Source organism: Triturus cristatus, chromosome 8, assembly GCF_964204655.1.
Source record: "Triturus cristatus chromosome 8, aTriCri1.1, whole genome shotgun sequence".
Classification (NCBI taxonomy): domain Eukaryota; kingdom Metazoa; phylum Chordata; class Amphibia; order Caudata; family Salamandridae; genus Triturus; species Triturus cristatus.
Window position 1 is genome coordinate 867,583,241 of NC_140591.1, and position 22,432 is coordinate 867,605,672.

Below are 22,432 nucleotides of genomic sequence, written 5' to 3' on the forward strand. Positions count from 1 at the left end.
GGCTCAGCTCATGCTAGAGCACCATCTCACATGTTACCAAGCACTCTGCCTCCAGGATTGTTAAGGCCTGCCATAGGAGTGACTGATAGGTACACATGTGTCTATATATAAGGGTAGATATAGGCATACTATATCTAAGCAAGGGGTGATTACACGACCTTGCCCCAGCTGAGTGATCAGCCAGTTGTGTCTGATTGGAAGGCCAGACCAGGGGTGGCATAATACATGCTGCAGCCCCTGGGAGGCCTAGGGTACACCTATGCCCTGGGTACCTAGGGTACACTGTACAGGGTCCAATAAGGTGATCCTTACCAATTGGTTATGTACCTAGGGTACATGGAGTCCATTTTACAGAGAGAGCAGACAGCCTGAGACCCTGAATGGCAGGATCTCAGGCCAACTAAGTCGAAAAACCAGCTAGACACTAGGCAAAAAGTTGGGGGTAACCATAGTCAGATATCCACCTTCCTACAAAGGGAAGCAGCCATATTCTGCGCAGGGCATGGAGAAGCCACATATAGTGATGCATAGTAGTTGGCGAAGTCTTGGGCAATGACTGAAGAGGTATGGTGGGTCTGGCGCATCCCGTCAATTATTTCTGACAAAACTCTATTAGCTAATGGCCTCGAAGCCAGGCAATACAATAGCTTTCCATTGTTATCCTCCCACGCATACACCCGTGCCATAGACGGATGCCAGATTTGCTTTGCTGCTTCAAAGGAGAGAAGTTTTATTTCCTCTTGAACTAGCCCCAGTTGTCAGGTGACATCTCCATGTGGAGCATTGGTAAGCTGTGACTCTAAATAAATAGCCTGAGATTCTAGTTGTATAACATGTTGGTCCCGTGCCCTCTCTTTTCATCTGAGGATACCTTTGGCATGTCCGCATACAGTTGCCTTACATGTCGCCCAAAGGATGCCTGGGGATTGGACCGACCCACCATTCTCTTGGAAGTAGCGTGTGATCGCTTGCCTCACCACGTCTCCGTAGGACTTGAAGATGCCAAGCGTTAAGGCCCACATGGAGCAGCAGGAAGTGCTGGCTTCCCCAATACAAAGCAGGACCGGAGCATGATTGGAGATCTCCTGTTTTGTTGTGTGTAGATTTAGATTCCTTATATAGGCTTCCCAATTTATGCCCTTATATAGGTGCAATTCATATTGCCCTTATTTAGGCATAGAAAATCCAGCCCTTACGTAGGCATTGTCCATGCTAACCAAATACAGGCATGGTCTCCTACATCCGTCCATCCACGTCACAACGAGTTCTTGGAAAACCAGACTCTTAAGCCTTTAGGAATTTCCCTTGCTTGGATATTGATTTCTCCAAGAACTCATTTAGTATGCATGATCATATTGGTAGGTGGAAGTGGCCCAGATTGTACTTGGACGTGGTTTTATATGCGGATGGCGGCCACTGGCCAGATGAACATTGTGGATGTCAACTGTGTTTGAGTAATGCAATAAAAATTGTTTTTGCAAAAAAAAAAAAAATAGTATGCATGATCATCCATTCCTTAGGGGTTCATTCATGACGTTCCGATGTCCGACTTTTACGTCAATACAGGCATTCCTAAACACCTTCAAGGTATAAATATACCTGCTCTTGCCCTGGCAAACCATGGTTCCGGTACGGTCCAGCTCGACTGACTACTTGCAGTTTGCCACGGCAAGTTCGGAAGGAGATCGAGTTCCAGCCTGATGCACTGACCAGACGCTGTCATCCTCCTCATAGAGAATCCAACTCCAGTGTTTCTAATTCCCCTTGCGGTAGTACGGGAAAGAGATTCCAACCTCGCACATTCTAAGGTATGGAGCAAGACTAGAACTTAGAGAAACTTTTGGCAACTCTTGGCAAAACTATAGCTATAGCTAGCTATACTTTAGACAACAGCACCTACTTCTTACCTCATACTACACTTAGGTTAGGTACACTGGGGTAGAACAATTTAGAAGCAAGAGATGAGTATCACATGTTTAGCTTGTGTTATTTATGTATGTATTTTAATTAATATATGTCATAGCTCCAAACCATGCTTTTGCAGTATTATTTTATCTTACTGTTAACTCTGTACATATTGTACTTCGCAGCCTGTCTTACGATTGTAGCAGTTCATATCTCTTGCACGAGACATAAGACTGTTCAATAAACCCTTTTTATTGAAATGCCCGTCTCTATTTCTATGCAACTCTGTAGAAACGAAGCATGCTGAGTGAAACTGTTATCTATTGTTTCCACGGTTCTGAGATTGTTCCGACTCTAAGGGAAACAAAGCTGTCATGTTTATGCGGTTGTCAGAAACTAATCCCTTCTTGTTTATTAGAGAAGTTTCTAGTGACCTCTGAGTTAGCTGGCACACACAAGTAATTAAGTTTAATGTACTCGATAGAGACATACTGACATCAGTCCTATGTCAAATCTATAGTGTATATGAATCCAATGCGCAGAACCTATCAGGGATATAGGAACTACACTACACTGTGGGAGAATCTGAACATTAGACACCAGTAATACATCAGACGCGGGCATAAAGAGCTTGTCAATGTGAGCATGAGTGCGGTGAGAAGCGTATGTGTGCGTATACTGGTACTGCTAGGGTTCCAAATCCTCCAAATGTCGCTTAGACCCAGGGAACCCACCCAGTGTCATAGAGATGTGGCTCTAGCACAACAGACGTCAGAAGGCAAGGAAGCAGTGGAGTCCATGGACGGGTCGGGTACCATGTTGAAGTCACCCCGGATAACAGTAAGTTCCGGAGTTAGTCGTGACATCACCTCAAGAAGAGATGTTAGGAAGGTCTCCAATGCCTCCAGGGGTGCATAAATACATACCAGGTTTAAGGGATGACCTTCCTCCAGGCCTGCAAAGGCAAGATACTGAACTTGGGTGGTCAATCCAATTTTAAGTAACCACCAAAATGGAATGTATGACGGAGCAGGATTGCAACACCTCAAGATCCCCTGGCCAACCTTCCATGGTGTACCCTGTCATGGCCCATCCTAGGCAGGAATGATCATTTCATGCCTAAGAGATGGGTCCCTGCAGCATCATGATGGAACGGGGAAAATTTGAGCATATCTCAACACAGCAGAGCTTTTGATTTTGTCTAGAAGTCCATTTACATTACCGGACATGATACTAAAGGGATTTCTGGCGGGGCATATGAGGACAGTAGAATCAGGAGCATGGAATTCTAATACTCCATGAGGACCCTCAAAGAAGAGACTTCATCCAGGGACATGTGAATGTAAGGTGCCTGTTGCCATTGATACAGTGTCAGATGGGTAAGACCACCTAGGGAAAAAAGGACATGAACACAGAGAAAACAAGAACAATAGCATTTTGCATGCATCTTAACATTTAACTTCCCCTCTCAACTTCCCCCAACCCCATACTTCCCCCCGAGAAGCATCTATCACCCCATAACAAATACCCAAACACAAGCACATGTCCACAGTTAGGCGTGGAGTGGTGGACCGCTCCTATGAGATAGGATCAATGTAGGGCAGCGCCTGATCCTGCACAGACAGCCATACGTCAGTCACTGAGGATTAGGAATGATGTGTGTTAGTGGCAGAGGCCTGTCCAGTCGTCTTACATTCAAATAGGTGGAGGGGGTTTGACTCAGCCGCTCTTCCAACTGGGCTGGTGCCTGGGAGTCCTTGCTTTTACTGGAGTGTGAATCCGATCCACATGGTGGCAAAGGGGCCGGAGATCCCAAGCTCAGAGAGGGTGACACAGTTTCACTTCTACTCCTGTTAGCTCGAGAGCTGGTGCGGATCCTCCTACAGCACCAGGATGGTTGTGGACCTCGGGCCGAGGTCTGCCTGGTAGAAGAGAGAAAGGAATGAGGCATGCCACACAGCTGTTTCACTCAGCTGTTTCACTTCTGTGAGCCACTCCCTGGCTGACTCTGACCCTGGCTGACTTTTGGGAGACTCTGGAGTCTCCCAAAAATATGATTTGCCATCAAAAAATATTTTAAGTCGTTCAGGGAAAAGAAGCATTTAGGACAGTACAAGAGCTCTAAGCTTCAGTTTGACTGATTCATAGGAACGTCTTTTGGCCTGTACATCTCAAGTGTAGTCCAGAAAAATTAAGATTTTTTAGATTTTGATACAAGCGGTCAGGCGGGCCCTTGCTTCTCACAGGATACAGTCTTTGTCTTTGAAATTAAAGGACCTCACAATCATAGACCTACGCTGTGCTCTTGGGAGGGGGGGGAGGTCTTGGGGGTGAGTACACGGTGTGCCCGTTTTATTGCAAACCAGGGAGGGAGCTTATCTTGTGGCATCCAGGATTTGAGCCACTTCTCCAGGAAAGTGGCAGATTGAGCTCCCTCAGCATCCTCCAACAATCTAATAAAACGTAGATTATTTCACCTAGATCGATTTTCGGCATCTTCTGCATGATGATGAAGTTCTTTTGTACAGGTTAAGAGACAGACCACTTTGGTTTTGAGATCTGCCACCTCATCTTCCACAGTTGAGATTCGCCCCTCCGCTTTGATAAGGTAGCCTGCACCGTTATGGAGATCCTGTCTGAGGAGTGCCACATCTACATGCACTTCCCCTATCTTTGTCTCAACTATCGCCTCGGAGGAGTGTATGGCTTTAACTATTTTGTCCAATTTGTCAGAGGATACAAGTGCGTTGTCGGATACCTCTCCCCTGCTGGCCCAGCAGGAGTGGTATACTTATCAATATGTGACTGAGAGGGGGAGGGCTTTGAGGATTTGTCTTTCTCCGTCGCTCCCAGCAAAGGCACAGTGATAGCAGCAATGGACCCAGGCCCAGTGATAGCAGCAATGGACCCAGGCCCAGTGATAGCAGCAATGGACCCAGGCCCAGTGATAGCAGCAATGGACCCAGGCCCAGTGATAGCAGCAATGGACCCAGGCCCAGTGATAGCAGCAATGGACACAGGCCCATACTGTGAGGCTCAGCAGCACAGGGGGAGGGGGGAGTCCAAGCACAGAATCAGTCCTGGGCGTCCACGGATGGGAGGCAACAGAGGGGAATGCAAGAGCAGGTCAAATCGAAGGTGTAGGTATGACAAATAAGGCAGCTCTTCGCCCCAGCTTAGCCGCAAAAGGTAGGCTCAAAAAGGCACAGTGTACCACACAGACACATCAACTGTCATATTGCAGTCAGCGGTAGCCCAGGCAGGATGGAGAAGCCATGGCTCACCACCTCCGCAGCTGAGAGTGGGGAAGGGATCAGGGCCACCCTGTGGGAGGAGGACCCACACAACAATAGTTCCAAAAAGCCAGGGGAGGGCCACAAGGACATCAAGAACTCTCATGTAGGCTCTGCCTCCAGTAATAGATCTCCATGTATTCGCTTGTCACCCCAGTAGGTGTCATAACCCCAGCAGCAACCTGGCTTCAACTTGTACCCCTACTTGTTTGTGTGGCAGATGGGTAGGCCCCATCACCAATGGGGAGAGTCAGGCCCCAAGATGACATCAGATGGGCAATTCAAATAAGTATCAGGCCCTCAAGGGCTGCTCCCAAATCTGGCCAATAGGGAGAAAGGGGAGCCACCAGACAGGCCTACAGGCTGCCAGGCCTCGCCACCCTGTACAGCAGGAGGTGTGCAGCGCGCCTTCCCGCCAGGAGCACACAGAGGCTGGGGCACCCCCAGCACCACCCCCCCAATGGGACAGGTCGAGCCTCACCCTCCATCGGACAGCCCCCGTGCACCTCACCTGAAGTTACTCGCCACTAGTGCGGGGGCACAATGTTCAGTGGAGGTGCCCGGCAACACCTCAAGGCCTCTGCGTAGACCCGGCCCCAAAGTCAGCTGTGGTTGCTTCACACCGCACTGCCATATCCACAGCAGAAGGGATCAGGGGTTCTCAAGGGCTCAGCTCCGGACTTCACAGGTGGACGGGAGGCCCCTTTCTGTGGAATTCAGGTTAAGGGGGAGGGTCCGGCCAGGCGATCCTCACCACGGATACAGGCCCCGTGGGGCTGGTCACAGCCACGGTTCCTCCGCTGGCTGTGTGCAGTCCCCTCACAGGACGTCGCCCCTCATTCGGGTGCTGCTACAGGACCTCAGTGCCACCCAAGACTATCATGCTAACTGAGGAAGCCGGGGTCTAGGCTGCCATGTTGTGCCTATCTTCAGTTGTGGTTCGTATCGTCAGAGTCTCGGTCTCTAGAGTTGCCCTGCTACAGCCCAGATGACTGCCTAGAGCAAATGGAGACCAAGCCTGTGCAGATACAGCCAGGAACCACAGCTGATGGTGGCGGAAGATGAAGGGGTCTGGAGCACTCTGAGTGTGACCGCCATCTTGATGCCCCAAGCCGTGCCCCAACAAACTCTTAATCACTTGGAATTCTGGGTGGAACTGGCTTTGTCTAGTCCCGGCCGGTATTACTCGCAGGTGGGGGGGGGGGGGCGCCGGGGGGCGCCGGGAGGGGGTCCTGCAGGGGGAGGTTTAATTTTTTTTAAATTAAAAAAGTAAAAGTTAACTTACCTTCGCCGGCCCGGTCCCGCGTCGTCGGTCTGTGTCGTCCTCTATGAAATAGGAAGCAGCCACAGGCAGCCTCCCTCCCCTAAGCCAATCACAATGCTGCAATGGCAGCATTGTGATTGGCTGGGACGCCGACCACACAGGCATCTATGGGGAGGCCATTTCTCCATGTAGGCTGCATGCAGCCTACACGGAGAAAAGGCAGAGTGCGTATGACTGGTTTGTTCGGCCCTGGGGCCAGTCAGGGCAAGCCACTCCTCCCCTGCCCTAGAGCAGGACCGCCCACCCCCAACCAAACCCTTCTGTTTTCTCGCAGTGCGAGAAGCAGAAACGTAAAATGGTATTATAATACCATTTTATGTTTCTGCTTCTCGCACTGTAAGAAAGCAGTGGGGCGACGCTTCTCCGCCCACATGAAGGAGCCGCCCCTGGCTTTGCCAAAAACATGATGCCGAATTACACCAACAAGAATTCAGAAATGTATGAAAATCAGATGATTTGGGACCATTACCACTCAAGAACCAAAACTTATTACCATTTCTGGATGGTAGACATGAACACTTGGACAACTGTCTTGCACTGCACTTCTACTTCAGTCCACTCCAGGCTAAAGAACAGCCATATTATCACACAAGTACATTAATCTGTTTTGGTTACATGCCAAAACACTTCCCCCATAGACCACACTCATAACCCACACCCTTCCAACTAGACATACAACTAAACTAATATAAAGTTCATGCATTTTGTCTATCATTCATCTTCTCCCTAATACTCTCTTAAGCACAGGGATAGAGAACCATTCAGGTCATCACTTAAGACACCAAAAGGTTTCCCCATAGGCTGCAATGCAATCCAACAGCCTTCCAGCCAAGCCCTTACTGTAGTGTAGCATGCTACCCATTCTCTAATGCGCTTGGACACCTTGACACCTTGTCAAGGGTCTGAAGCGAAAAAACAATACAATACAATATAATATAATACAATAAAAATCTGTATGTTTTTATATAACGGTTGAAGCCGAAAATCAATTTGAAAAGCCTTACCGCAAAACACTTACAAGGCAGACTCAATGTAACATGAGATTCTCTAGGGGCCTTGAAAAACATACACACTATTATGTAAATAGGATCATAATGAGAAAACACACATTTATCTTAAGAGGAAGCAATTTCAATTAACAAACTCTCTGGAATGCTGATGTCTAAACCACCCAGAGTACTTCTCCGTTATCAAAGTGGTATTACAGTTCTGTTATTATTGTAATACATATCATAGTACTTAGGATACGTACATTTATCATTGCCCAATAAAAGTGGTGTTCATTTCTTTGACCTTGCAAAAAAGAAAGGCTGAGTTAATCAAGACATTCAGCCCTGTTACCTGCATATCAACAGATATATATAGGCTGCCGCAGCTTGTTTGTGAAACGATTTAACCTGATTAATGTAAGGCGAATATCACTGAATTTTAAGGAACTAGGAGATAAATGTAATTAACTACTTTTTTAGTCTTATTTGACTGCACAGCTCTATGCGCCCTCTTGATCCATCCAAGTTTCAACCACACATAGACTTAAAACATATAACTTTTTAATTATATAAAAAATACAAGGATGTTGTTTACATTCATTTTATTTCTTGTTATTTTTTTATACATAGCGCGCATTAAAGCAGAGGTGCAGTTTCTAAGCTCTGCGGAGGGTGGGGGCAAGAAGGGTACGCAAAGTCATGAAGGGGAGCCATTTTGTAGGATATGACGAAGACCAAAAGTCCTCTTCCTCTTCGTTTTTTTTCAGCCTTTCTCTGAATTTCCTCAACTCTGCTTTAAGGGGATGCAGCAACTAGAAGGCATTCCTAAGGAATGTCATTTGAACTTGCACAGGTGTGTCCCCAATACTCGAGTCTCTCTGACTGGGCGCAGAGTTTGCTTGGGGTAGCCTGCTTTAGGTTTGTGGCTGGCAGGCACACCACCGTTAGTTTGAAGTGATGGAAAAATGTGTGGATTGTACCAAAGAATGAAACAGAGGGGATTGTTTAGAGTTAGGCTGATGTGGATCATCCACCATAAATTGTAGGAGAAACTGGCCTATGTGGTTGATCTCCTCTTCATCAAAGTACTGTTCCCACAGCACGAGGAGAAACCCATGGGTCACCAGTATCATTGAACAGTTCCTTCTTTGCAAACAGCAAGCACGCGGAAACGGGGTTCACCACATATGTTTTAAAACCCTACAGACGTTCCTGGCCTAATATGTGGTCTGGACAACTTGGGTTTGGTGTTTCTGCCTAGATAGTGATCATTACTTTGTAGACTATGTACTGTCAATCTACATGTCAAATTCAGCCCCTCAGTAGTTAATCTCACCACAAATTACCTCTCCGTGTCTCTCTAGTGAAAGAAGTGCAGCCATTGGAACTGAAAGCACCAACACTTCCCGGAGTTTTACCAACTGATATCGTGAGTACTTTCTGTAAAGTTTTACCGCATACACGTCAGGGCGGCCTGACTACATGATCAGCAGTAGGCCATCCATGTGTAAAGTAATATTTCTCTTCTGTCGGGCTCAAAATCATCAACAAAGCTGATCTCATGTGCAACTGTCTTGAATTGATGGCCCAATGAATATTGTCAATTATACTTTTTGGAAAAAGGCAAAACAGGTACTTAATGACTTGTCTGAAGCTTAAGGCGCAGTTAACATTCAACATATTATTCACATGCTATTGGCATAATTAGTGGTTCCTAGAAATGTGGGGAACTGCAGCATGACGTTATGAATAAACATTGAATTACCAGCTCACGTGGCAGTGGTTGCTCGGAGGGTTTAGACCTAACTACCATTAATAGCAAAGGTCTGTTGTGATGTGAATGAATGAGTATAAAAGGTTTGGAATAACTCAAATCAGATAGATCAATCATTATGCCCATATCAACCAACACAGCACAGTTCTGTCAGTCTTACAATGTCATCAACAACACTGGCGTCTTCAGTTTGATATAAAATGTAGGCATGGCCTCTGCTTGACTTATACCCCTGATGTGTTGCTTCTGGTCCTCTGGATTTTTGGCATCGGCTTTCGACATTTGACATGGTAAAGTGACTCGAAGCCTATGCATTCCACTAAAATGTGCTTATCTCTGTCTTCACAGCAGCATATACTACAGTGAAAGTGACTCAGCAAGTATCAACCTACAAGGCTGACACTAAGGGTCAGATTTACTAAGATTTCCCTTAACAAGACAACTTGCTGGGCTGTGCTGCGTTGTGTGACAGGGAGAGAGCAGAAATGCGCCATATCTGCTAAGATATGACGGATTTCTGCTCTCTCCCTACGCTGGTGCATTGTGTGCTACCTAGCGCCAACTCAGGCATCATTGCGCCATGGTGCAAAGCTGCCTACATTACAGGTAGGATTGTTTTCGGGAAGGAAGGGACACCTTCCTGCACTAAAGCAATCCTTGGAGGCATTTTACTCTTTCTAAGGGCCTTAATACGATATTAGGACCATGTTTTGGTCTTGGGGCCGCCCGTCCTCCTGTCCGCGGTACCGAACAATCAATTAGAATGCAACTGAACAGTGTTTGGTCGCATTCCTATTCTTTACAATGGAAGCTTGCATTCCGACCGGAATGCATGCTGTCATTGTAAAACGAAGAGGTGTAGTTCATCCCGGTTTCCCGTGGCAGGCACCACAAGGTGTAGGGATCAACAGGGGGGCATCATAGGTGCCCACTCGGTCACCAAACGGAGGCCGTACACCCATGGGGGCCCTGCTGGGTGCCCCAAAAGTCGACTTCCGACAGCTTTTCTGTGTTGGAAAGGCCAGCACAGAAATGCTGTCGGAATCCAACATTGTAATCCCTTGGGCGGAAAGAGCCACCCTTGGGATTACTGAAGACATTCCGACTGTTGGATGGGCTCTCTGAGCCTGTCGGATGGCAGTTGGAATGACCCGTCGGATTCCTTTCCGACTGACACCATCCAAACGGGTTGGTCGGAAAGGAATCCGACCAGCAGATTACGATGCGATAGGAATGGCTCCTACCGCATCGTAATTGGCCCCTGAGTGTGTGCAGAATGCAGCACACATGGAAAGAGAAAATAACAAGGAGAAATAAAGATATTTCTCCTCGTCAAAGATATTTCTCCTCGTTACCCCTCTCCTGGGAAGACGTATAATTTTGGCGCAATCCCAGGTTTACTGACCTTAGTAAATCTGGCATTGCATCAAAATCAATGGGTGGATGCATAAAAAAGCCCTGATCCATCCATGGAACTGTTTCCTAACGCAGAGTAATGCAAGCCAGTGATATGAGCTGCTTTGCATTACTCTGCATTTACTAAACTACACAAGGTGCAGTTGCGTGGCTTAGTAAATCCCATTGAAAGGCTTGCATTGCCTTGTGTCACCTTGCATGATGCAAAGGCAATACAAGCTGTTAGTGAATCTGGCCCTAAGTTCTTTTTAAATACATTTCTACCTGGTCAATTAACTGTAACAGTACTAGGCGCCCCTGATCCAGTTACAAAAGTGTCAGATTTTAAGGCTGCATTGAGAAGTGAAAATGTCTCCACTGCCTATTAAAATCTTTCTTGTGGCTGTAGTCACCAACAGGCTATTAGGTGTGAAGAAATCTGAAGTTCTCTAAAAATATTTGAAATTTGACCAAATTCAACACTGTATGACTGGCCTTGCTATTTGGAAAACATCACAGGAATATATGGGGACATCTCACAAAACAATCCTGACTGGTGCTATTATATGTCCTTGCTAGTTAAGGCAGTGCTTCGTGCAAATGCCTTGCATCATATTATGAAAGTAGAATTGTGAAGCTGGTAATCTTTGTGACAGGTATATTTGAGCGCATGTGGTCTGTTGCATTTTTATTTTTCTGATGATATGTTTTGTTTGTTGCTGTCCTTTTTTGCATTGTCTTGTTTTGCACTGTGGTTGTTTTGATATCTTCCGTGACTATTTGTTGTGTTGTGCCTTGTTATTTTTTTTTGTGGTATTGTTATTTTTCTTTCTGTTGTACAATTGTGTTGCTTTCTGCTGTGCTCTGTAATTTCTTTAGCTATTGTCAAGACATCTACCACCCCGAAACTGTTGTAGAGACAATGTCTTAAATTAGCACTTCCTTTGTACGCGTTATGTAAAATGGCCTGTGATATTGAACGATCCCACTAGGAAAAAGCCCACTCCGACATCCTAGTGCCTTAGTCCTACTCTGCCTCTGGATTGCAACACTAATTTTCTTCTGCCACAAAACATACAAAGGTAAACTATTTCACCAGTTCAACTGGCACCAGATTTGAGATTACTTGGTGCTTATGTTGCCCTCAAAGAAACCTGTTTACCTTAGTGGGTATTCCTGTTATGGCAATGTGGGAGTTGAATCACAGCTCACATGTAGACAGTGACCTCTATCCTGAATAGCTTACCAGCTTGATTCCCAAAACCAAGTATCATCAGTTTATTTATCGAGAACTGTGATAAGAAAGGGTTGTTATTAGGAGCTGAAACCTTTCAGTTCCAAAATGTGAGGCCACTGTATCAAAACGTAGAATTTAACTAAAGGGTAGCCTTGAACCCAACCATTACACCATTTCAGAAAATATATTTTCTCTCAAAATGTTCTAGAGAAATATAATGTAATCAATTTTAAATCCAGTCCAAAAATGTGTTAATAGAGGAAAAGTGTTGACAAAGTCAATTGGTTTGGCTTTTTTTTGTGACATTTAAAAGTAACTTTTACCTTAGTAGAAAAAATATTTTGCAATCCTCCCCCACAGACGTTTTTTGGGATTTATAGCACATATAACTTTTATCTTCTGGTGTGTTTTCAATTCCTGTTATGTCACTTCTGACTATTATGATACTTTATAGCAGCAAGATTGCTCTGTGAGTTAAATGTGCAAGGCAGACATAGCCCCTAAACTACACATCAGCAAGGCTGACTCATCCATTTATTCATCAATGGCCCAATAAACTGAGCAAAGTTACAGTGGGTAATAGTAACACGTTACTTGCTGTACCTGTAAATGGTAGATGTAGGGTGCCAAACGCTATTCAAAAACAAGTTATTGTTCTCATTTTCTTGCATATATCCAAGTGAGTATGTCTGTCCTTACCCTCATGCCATAGATCACCCAGGTAGTGGCATTCTGGAGTCTACCCTGATAACTACTTTACCTGAGGTTCACCTCTCAACTTGTGCAACAGGCCATGTGGAGAGGATCCTGTCAGAGTTGATCAAAGGACAGTATTCTTCAAACTTTCCTGACCGCAAACACATGCTTAGGCCTCTGCATAAAATTAACCTAGACTTAGAGTTCCTTCCACCGTCCCAGTCACTGGACCAGCTAAGACACCCTGGCAGTATTTCATGCACAACATCTCTCAGAAGGATTCTCTCTCACAATACTGATTGATTAATTATATGTTCCCAATTGCTTACCCGGCTTGCATGCAGGGCCGGCTTTAGGGCGGTGCGAACAGCGGTGCCACTGCACTGAGGGCCAGGCTTGGGGGGTGCTGTATTTCGAAATGCCTCATGGCATTAAAAGCCCCTGCTACAGAGTTTGTTATGCTCCCAGCAATTTCCAGGCAATAAAAAAACATCAAAGTAACTCTAGTAATTAATATACTAGCCTGAGAGTGATGGAGGTTTGCATAGTCACAGTTTTGTCTCACCATAAAGTAGCACAGAGGGCTAATGTGCCTGCAGCAAAACCTGTGTACCATACAGATCACTGAATTGTATTTTATGTAGCTAGCTCAGTGGGTTATTGCTTTTGTCACAGAGATCCTTTTGTAACCTGCACCTCATAAATAACAATTCTCATGTAGCACAGTAAGCTATGAACTGGTATCAGTGAGTTGCATGCAAACTGCAAGACATAGGTTAGAAACGTCCGTTTTTCACCCGTCACATATTCCTAAGGTTGCTAAGAAAAGTGTGCTTGGTAGCAATACATTCTTATTAATAAAACCAACCTAAACCACTCTGTTACATTTTAAATCTTGAGTATAAGCTTCTCATGACCAAGCACTCTTAAAAATGTAATGCCTACCAGTACGGATCACAAGTGACTCCTTCAGGTTTTAGTCCTTATTGTCTTATGTAACATTTCCTATACATTGATTTGCATACACATGATTCATTATCCCTGTAAAATATGTGTATGATGTAAAGTGCTCTGATACCCTACATTGGTATGAGTAATGCTATGAAAAAAACTTAAATACATGTGAGAGAAGGGCTATGGAGAGATGAAGGGCATCATTGGAGGGTGCTAGTGAGGACATCTCTGAAGAAGGAAATCACTGGAGGACACCGACAAAGATTGTCGCACCAGGCGCCATCAGCATTAATGCCGGCCCTGCTTGCATGAGAGAAGATTTCTTTTCCGAAAAATGTCATAAACTAAAATAGATTACTGTCATATACTCCTGAATATACTGACCACACACCATAGTTAATATAAGCAACACTAATGTACTGAAATGATCCCTTAATCTTTAGGTGGAAATGTGTTATTCATTGCCCTTTGAATATAAGAAATAGACTGCATAAGATTGCAGGCTTCTGATGGTTGCATTCCCACCCTGGGAGCAGGATAGTTAATCCTCCCTTTAAGTCTGTCCTCCTTCAAAGATAGAAAGAAAGAGCATATGAGATATGTCCCTCACCACAGTCCTTCTTTTCCATTAATGTACATGGTTTGGAAGTGTCAATGGCATTTGCCACACAGTGGGATCAGGGGGAGGTGGGTTAGTCATCTGGTTGATTCTCATGTTGGTAATAGCTTCCCAGACCTCTCTTCTCAAAAGAGAGTATAATATTATTTTGTGTTTATGTTTCAGAACAATGCCCTTCAAGCTGAGTGGCTCCCAACCTCTGAACCACCAATAAGCAACATCCTGCTAGAAGACATAACTGAAATCACTGTAGCTCCAGAATATCAGCCATCTGCTGGCCACTTGGAAAATGAAATCATATCAGAAAGGCCGTTTGCTGAAAACAATGACCCAAGTCCAGAGCCTGAATATTCTTTGAATTCAGAGGTGGATTTCACCTTGGCTCCTGGAGTCTCTATTCTTGAAGAAAGCACCATTCCTTCTTTGGCCACCCCAGGAAAAATACATACAGATTCTTCTGTTGACGCTGAAAAATGGCTTCCTGGTCCTACCTCTTTTGAAAATGGTAAGTGTTTCTATTTTTTTCAAACTTATGAGATATTGTAGGTAATTTGATAGTTAGGCTATGGATAAGAAATGCCACAGCCTTGATGTGAGCAATACATGGGCTCCAAAAAGGCTCAAACAATCTGACACACAAAGAAAATTTATTTCTGTGAGGAATGCCTTGGCCTTCTTTATTCAATCTGATTTTATTTTATTTTGGGTACTTTAAGTCAGCTGAGTGGTTTACTAAACACAGCAGCAGATGTGAGCCAGCATAGGTTGGCACAAAGAGCAAAAGCATGAAGTGTTAGTTAAGACATAAATATTTAGTCCAATGTAGTTTAATAGACAAAACTCGAGTATGAAAAATATCACAAAAATTCTAAATTGTAATTGTCGTTATTTGCTGTTACCACGGGTCAATGGATCATCCAACACAGCACATCAGAGAGAAGCTATAAAATACATTTCTAACAAAGCTCACATATGTCATATAGTCATCTATCACGGGTTTCCTAATGCCTTTTACTGATTATCACTTACAAACCAACAGAGTGTCTCAGTATGACTTTTCTAGATCCATATATAAATCTCTTAACTCTATCAGAAGACTTAAAGGAAGGTCAGAATACACTCTTGTATGGTCATCTCCAAATAAGTTATTAAAAAGCCAATAAACACAAGCCAATTAGGACTAGGCATAAAAACCTTCTTAATTAAATGCCAAGGTGCTGATCAATGCCTAAGCCACTAATCACCTAAGTACTCAAGAACATAATAAAAATACGCAATACAACATCAACAACATACCTCTCAACATAGTAGCAAGAACTAGCTTTACAGAAGTTTTCAGTGCTGCACATTTAAGTGGCTAAGTGCAGTCTGCACTTGTTCCATTGGATTAAAATAACTAGACCTCAGCAGGCTTAGATAAAGTAGAATCCACTTTGGTCACCAGTGTAGCGTCTTCCCCAGCCTGGGAGCATGCAAATCAACATGCCACACATGGAGCTCTGTAACAGACGTCTTTATTCATCAGCATACAACCACACCCTTTACACAGTGTCTCATAACTTTTATAACCGCACCTTGACACCTCCCAGCAGATTATGTAATTCAGTTTAGAGTCCGCTCAGAACCTCAAGGGTCACATCCCATTTTACCACAGAAAACTGACCCTTTTTTGCAATGTAGGTAGCTGTAGATTTTGGGCCCTAGCTCAGTGGGCACCTAGGGAAACCTAGCACACCTGCACAATTCAAGGAGGGGTGACGTGTGTCTCTCTCCTGCTTTTCCTCCCCAGAAGCCTTATCAAACCTCAAACTTTGACTAAAGTCACACATCTTCCTCACATTTCTGTGACTAAAAACTTCCGGATTCTGTGAAGAGCAACAACTGTACTACCACCCAGCATTCTCCAAAGTTTCCCAATGAAAATGGTACATCACTTGTGTGGGTAGGCCTAGTGCCTGTGACAGTAAACGGGCCAAAATGCAACATGGAAACATCACATTTGTCCACTGAAAAAGGACCCTTTCTTAGCACGGTCGGTAGCTGTGGATTTTGTCCCCTACTTTCGTCGGCACCTAAGGAAACCTAGCAAATCTAAACATTTTAAACTAGACACCTAGCCAAGGAAAATTCTGGGATGACTTGTGTGGCTCTCACCAGGTTTTCTTACTCATAAGATTTTTTGCACATCCCGCCGGTTTGTGTTAATGCCATCGGTGCTCGTGACCTGGGTCCTCCATCTTGGCTGCTTCAATCCGCTTCACATGCCGCTGGACTACACCCCATGTCGCCTGACTGACCTTTACCCCGAGTTGACCCCCCCTTGGGTCTCATACACCCCTCACATATTGCTCAGTCACCGCGACACCGGATGTTATGATTGCTGATCTCCTAGCCGGTTTGTTTGACTTTTACATTGACGTTTTGGCTCCCCTGAAGTACTTTCCCCTTTGCCGGTTCTACCTGGCCCGATCTTCTTGCCACCCCTTTTTTACTTTTCCCCCTCTACCTTCTATTCCCCATAGGATGTGTGTAAATTGTATTCTGTGCTATACTGTTTTTTCATATGTGAAACTAGGCTCCTGTAACTGATGTAATTTTGTAACTCGCTAATCCTCACGTAATGCGCTCTGATACCTCCGGGTCTAGTCAGCGCTATATAAAACTCTGCAAATAAAACTCTGCAAATTAATATTTGCAAACCTCGAATTCTGGCTAAAAACACACATTTTCCTACATTTCTGTGAGGAAAACTATAATCTGTGGGAAGCTGCAAATGCCCTACCACCCAGCATTTGCCACAAGTCTCCAGATAAAAATGGTACCTCATTTATGTGGTTAGGCCTAGTGTTCCCAACAGGAAAGGGCCCAAAATGCAGCATTGTCACATCGCATTTTTCCTTTAAAAACTGACCTTTTTTTGCAATGTGGGTAGCTGTGGATTTTGGGCCTAGCTCAGCTGGTAACTAGGGAAGCCTAGCAAACCTGCACATTTTTTAGACCTAGGGAAATCAATGTGAGGTGACCTGGGTGGATCTGCCCAGATTTGCTTACCCAGAAACCCTTGCAAACCTCAAACTTTGTTTAACAATACACATTTTCCTCATATTTCTGTGAGGAAAGCTTCTGGAAACCATGGGGAGCCACACATTTCCTACGTCCCAGCATTCCAGGAAGTCTCCTGATAAAAATGCTATGTCACTTGTGTGAACAGGCCTATTGCCCATGACAGGAAGGGCCCACAATGCGACGTGAACGCATCACATTTTTACACTGAAAACTGACTTTTTTGCAATGTGGATAGTTGTGGATTTTGGTCCCTAACTTAGCTGGCACCTAGCGCAACCACACACATCTGCACATTTGTGAAAACTAGACAACCAGGGGAGTCCAGAGGTGTGTAATTTGCATGTAACTCACCTGGTAATTTTACCCAGAATCCTTTTCAAACCCTCAAACTTTGATTAAAAACACACATGGACTCACCTCGTTGAAGAGCCAAGTCTTCAGCATTGTGCAATAATTTTAGATGCGGCACAGATGCGTAGAGGCAGGTCATTCTAGCCTTTTGGTGCTGCTTATGCATGGAATGTGTATGAGTACAAGTCCAGCTGAGCAAAGGTGCCTGGAAGGTTCTTGAATTCTGAGGCGGTTTTGAAGTATGCTGAGCCAGTGTTGTGTAAGGATTTTTATGTGTGTGTCAGGAGTTTAACGAAAGTTGTGGATGTGTAACCAGTGAAGTTCTTTGAGGTGCAGGATGTGTGCTTGGTTGGAGGTTGAGAGGGAGGCTGGCTGCTGCAGTATCTATGATTTGGAGTCCCTACTTAGTTGAGTGAGGGACTGAGTATCAGGGTGTGTGCATTGTCGTTGAGGTTGAGTCCTTTGGTGAAGATGAAGTGAGAACTTGTGTATCTCTACTACCTTGACTATCTGCTTTCTATCTATGTGATATCCTTGGTTTGAGCTGTTCCTGGTGTGGGCACATGGCTGTGCCACACAAGTCTCACAGAGTTTTTTATCATCACAGGCGGGTTAAAACTAGGTGGTAGGAATTTTGCGGATTGCTCTGGATTCCAGAAGTTTTCATCACAGAAAGCACATTTAGCCTATACTTTACCTACCTGTTAATGTCCCTGTCCATTTCAAATTCCTGACTAATCCTGTATAGTTGCCAGGGGAACCTTTACTAATGCCTTTGGTTACTAATTACCTGAAGCTCAAGAAAACATGTCTTTCATGCTCCTTTAGCGCACTCCCTGTGCTGAATTCAACTCCTTCCAGTTTGTGGTTGCAAGTTGGGAGGGTCAAAGACTGCCTTTAAAGGCCTACATTCCTCGAACTGAGTGAGCATATCTACCTTTGAAACTCAGAAAAAAATATGCTGGGGACGACTGCCTCGGTTCCATGAAGAGCATTTCAAAAACTACTAAAGAGTTGATATTTTTGCCACACAGGGTACTCCATGACAATGTGGCTTATGTACCAACCCCCATATGTGCAGTGTGGTGACTGTAATACATTTGTTATATGGCAAACAGAACACCTACCATGTTCTGTCGGCAGATAAAGGTGCCAAGCAGGCCATTAGCAAGACCATGATTCCCTCAAGTAGAGCAAAACTATTTGTACAGCTACTTGCCTAGGGAAGTAGTGGCCCATGTAAGGTATGTATAAATGCTCAGCCATTGAAAGGTATATGTTACAGCAGCAGCTTCACATCAGTCAATTTCCCAATACTTCACTTTTGTATGGTACAACATAAAGCAAGTAGGTAAACATAGGGCTGGCTGAAATGGGCACTGGGGACAATAACAACAAGTCTCCTGCCTTTCCTTGCTTAGAAACGACAATGCAACGTTGACATGTTTGAGGTTTTCCAGCTGCTGCAGGAATGTGGTCGGAAAAGTGTCAATCCTGCAGCCTTGCCATGTCCTCTATAGCATATGTAGTGGAGGCTGCTGCTTTTGTAGCAGTAAGACTATCATAGATGGTAAACTGAAAGTCAAGGAAAGACATGGTTCTTCCGGTGGTGGTGTCAAGATAAACAACATACACATTGTATATTAACATCTGGATCTGTTGGGTGAACAGCTTTAAATACCAAGGTGAGTTTTACGACTCGTGTTGTATGGCTGAAGAACCTGGTCGTTCTTATCCAGTTCGCCCATGTACTTGTTGTAAGCAATAGTACAGGTGGCCTTTTGAACTTCGATCAACTGACCCCAGCCATGACAGGGTCCATCATTTCCTTTGGTTTTTGCTTTGTTCGCCATAAGTTGGCAGGGTATGCTCAGACATGAGTCCCTTGCTCACTTTGCCACTGGATTCAAGCAAGCCTGGCTGCAGACGGCTGAAATGCCAGAAACCGGTTCTAGGAAGCTTGTTTCCGGTCCAGGGAAGACATGGCTTGGCAGTTCGGGCTGGACTGTTCCCATGAGGCACAGGGTCAGACTGATTTGCATATGGCCATGTCTGAACTGGGGTGGCAGAGTGGGCTAAAGAACAATGATGGATTAAACCCAGATCAGTTGACTGGGGGTGAGTGCTTGCAATGTTCAACACTCCGTCCATCATTTCCTTTGGTTTTTGCTTGGTATCTTGATTCTGCCCATCCCTCCTTTTACTCTTCAACGTGGTCTACTAACACAACATAATCTATTAGCAGTGCTGCCATCTCTTTTTTTGAATGCACTCTCATCCCACCAAACAACCCCATGCACCTTTCTCTCCAGCCCCCTTTACCCTGCCCACACCTCCCCCCACCCTATGCCTCACCCGCCTCGAGCTTTCAGTCAGGGGCTGCCTTTGCTCTCTCTCCTTGCCCTGAAATGGGTGCCTTGGAATAGCACCCGGAAAAAAACATCTTCCACAGCTAGCCACCGCTTAGTAATAAATGTTTAATGATGGACAGGCTGGGAATTTCTACAACTTCCTACGACTTCTCTTTGTGTCCCTGCCAAACACTTAGTCAATAGTGATTAGGGACCGTGGCCACCTCTCTCTATCATTTTGAGTGCTCCTGCCTGTGCTGCTGCTGTAGGAGTTCGTTGGCTTGTTCCACTGAGTCCAGGGTGTGAAATTGACCATCCAATAACACTTTCATCTTGGATTGTTGCAGCAGAGTTGCTTGAATGCCTTGGTTCCTGAAGAGTTCGTTCATAGATTTAAAGTTGAGTCCGCGACGAGCTGCTGTCATGGACATGTCCGAAAAAATAATTCTAAAAAACTTTTTCTCAGTCTGGAATCCTTTTGACTTTATAGCCTCTGATAGAATTCTTTCTTTTATTCGAAAGTCCCTAAAATGCATCAAGAATGTAAAAGGATAGCTCAAGTTCGATGACTGGGAAAAGGGGACTCCTTGGGCCCTCATAATTGAAAAGTCTACTGACTTGGCTTGATTCTCTGGGAGCACATATTTCTGAACCAAATCTGCAAAAAAATTGATGGGATCTTGGCCAGTTACCTGTCCTTTTGGGATCCCACTGAAACAGAGGTTCGAGCATCAGGATCTATTTTCCATTTCCTCCAGTTTCATCTGGATCTCCAGAATCTCTCATCTAGCTTTTGTTGTGTCAAGCTTGTAACTTCTTGGGAAATCTTCTTAAATCAGATATTTGCTATTCTGCATGTGTCAGCCTGGAATTAATTTGGTGGAGACTGGCATTCATGTTACGAAGCTGAAGCTGAACTTCTGAGTGTGCTTTATCGTGAGCATTCCTCATTTCGCAGTTCATCCAAAATCTGTTAGAGAAGACCCCCCATCTGCAAGCCCACCTCTGGTACAACGAATACTGCTGGTGCAATTGATGTTGCTAACCTGGGGTATCCCTGAACTCCTTGAGGCCCCTGCAAGCTGTGCCTGACATCCCCGCTCATTTTGTGCTCTAACCTCTCCAAGATGTGCCAAAGCATATTGTGCTGGATTAGAGGCTGCTTGCAACTTTTGTTGGGTCACATCCTCCAGTGCCTTTGTCGCAGATGTAGCTCTACCTCCTCCTGATACCTTGGGGCCAAATAGGGGGGTATGGGGGCCTCACCAGTGTTCATTAATTATTGCGCGGGAAAGTTGCGTTTTGCTGAATTGGCGTACTCCCCCCCCTGCAGAGAAGTCCTTTCCTCTGATGGAGCTTTACAGGGGATGGGGTGAGCTGCTCTGAGATATTCAAAGTTCCAGTACTGAGACCGCTTGGATATGCTGCTTCGGTGGGTAGCCCTGCAGAGCGAATACTGTAAGTATTTCAGCTGCTGTCACCCTTAAAGCCTGGTTGGCCCTTGGACCCATCCTGATTGTTGTTAACTTCTATGGTTTTCGAGCTGCCTCCCAATGGTGGAATTTGGTGAGCTTTACTAATTTTCGCCAGTCTGTTTTTAGCAGGAATACATCCTTTCCCTGCTGTCTCCCACAATGTGAGCCACTTCTTCAGCCCAAAAATGCCTGGAGGAGACGTGGTCACTTGAACTGCCCCTGAGGAGAGAGCGCCCTTTGATGCCCTCTAATACTAATGAGGTAGCTATAAGTTTGCACATCTCGAGTGACTAATTTATTTCTTATGGTAAAGTCTGTGGTAGTGCTGAGCACGGGAACGCAGGGTGACCGCAAAGTAGCTCCATGACGATTGCTGCGAATAGGGAGGGACCCTCCTCTCCCTCACCCTCACTGGTTGCACTAGTTGTGCCTGTCTCCTTGCGCTCAATTGAACTATGGGCCACTCACCTTCACAGCAGTGCCTCCGAACTGCTGCTCACCACTGGTACCTCAACCGACACTGCCTCTCCAACATCGCCATGTAGCATCCAGCATATTGAGCCCCCTCCGCCGCCTCCATCTCAAATGCGCTTGGACTCCATTCCCTGCTGCTGCTCCACCTCAAGCACGTTGGGACACTATTCCCTGCTGCTGCGGTGGCAGCTCACGGTAGCGGTTTAGACATGCAGCATGACAAGAGCTTCCGCGTCTCCTCCCCGAACCACCCACTACTCCCTGTCCTCCATAACTTGAGTTAGGGCCTGGGCAGCAGTCATTCACCAAGACGCTATCTCTGCTGACTGACTAAAACCATCCTCCTAAACCACTGTCTTACATAGAAGGCAGAAGTATGGTTCTAATTCAGTCAGTGGGTGTATGTGTCTGTAAGATGTGTGCTACCGTAAAGAAACAAAGAAAGACTTATCTTTTTGCTGAAGCTCCAGGCTCTCCAAAGACACTAAAGAAAGAAAAAACAAAACACAGTAATACTTCACCTTGCCAC

General features: G+C 45.1%; 1 protein-coding gene across 1 annotated transcript in view; it reads left to right on the plus strand.

Moving 5' to 3' along the window:
- IMPG2 (interphotoreceptor matrix proteoglycan 2) overlaps positions 1–22,432 on the plus strand; it is a 771,041-nt gene that overhangs the window by 529,389 nt on the left and 219,220 nt on the right. The window contains exons 14-15 of the mRNA XM_085622398.1: positions 8,876–8,940; positions 14,352–14,691. Of these exons, the coding sequence (XP_085478524.1) occupies positions 8,876–8,940; positions 14,352–14,691 (405 nt within the window). The remainder of the gene's footprint in view (positions 1–8,875; positions 8,941–14,351; positions 14,692–22,432) is intronic.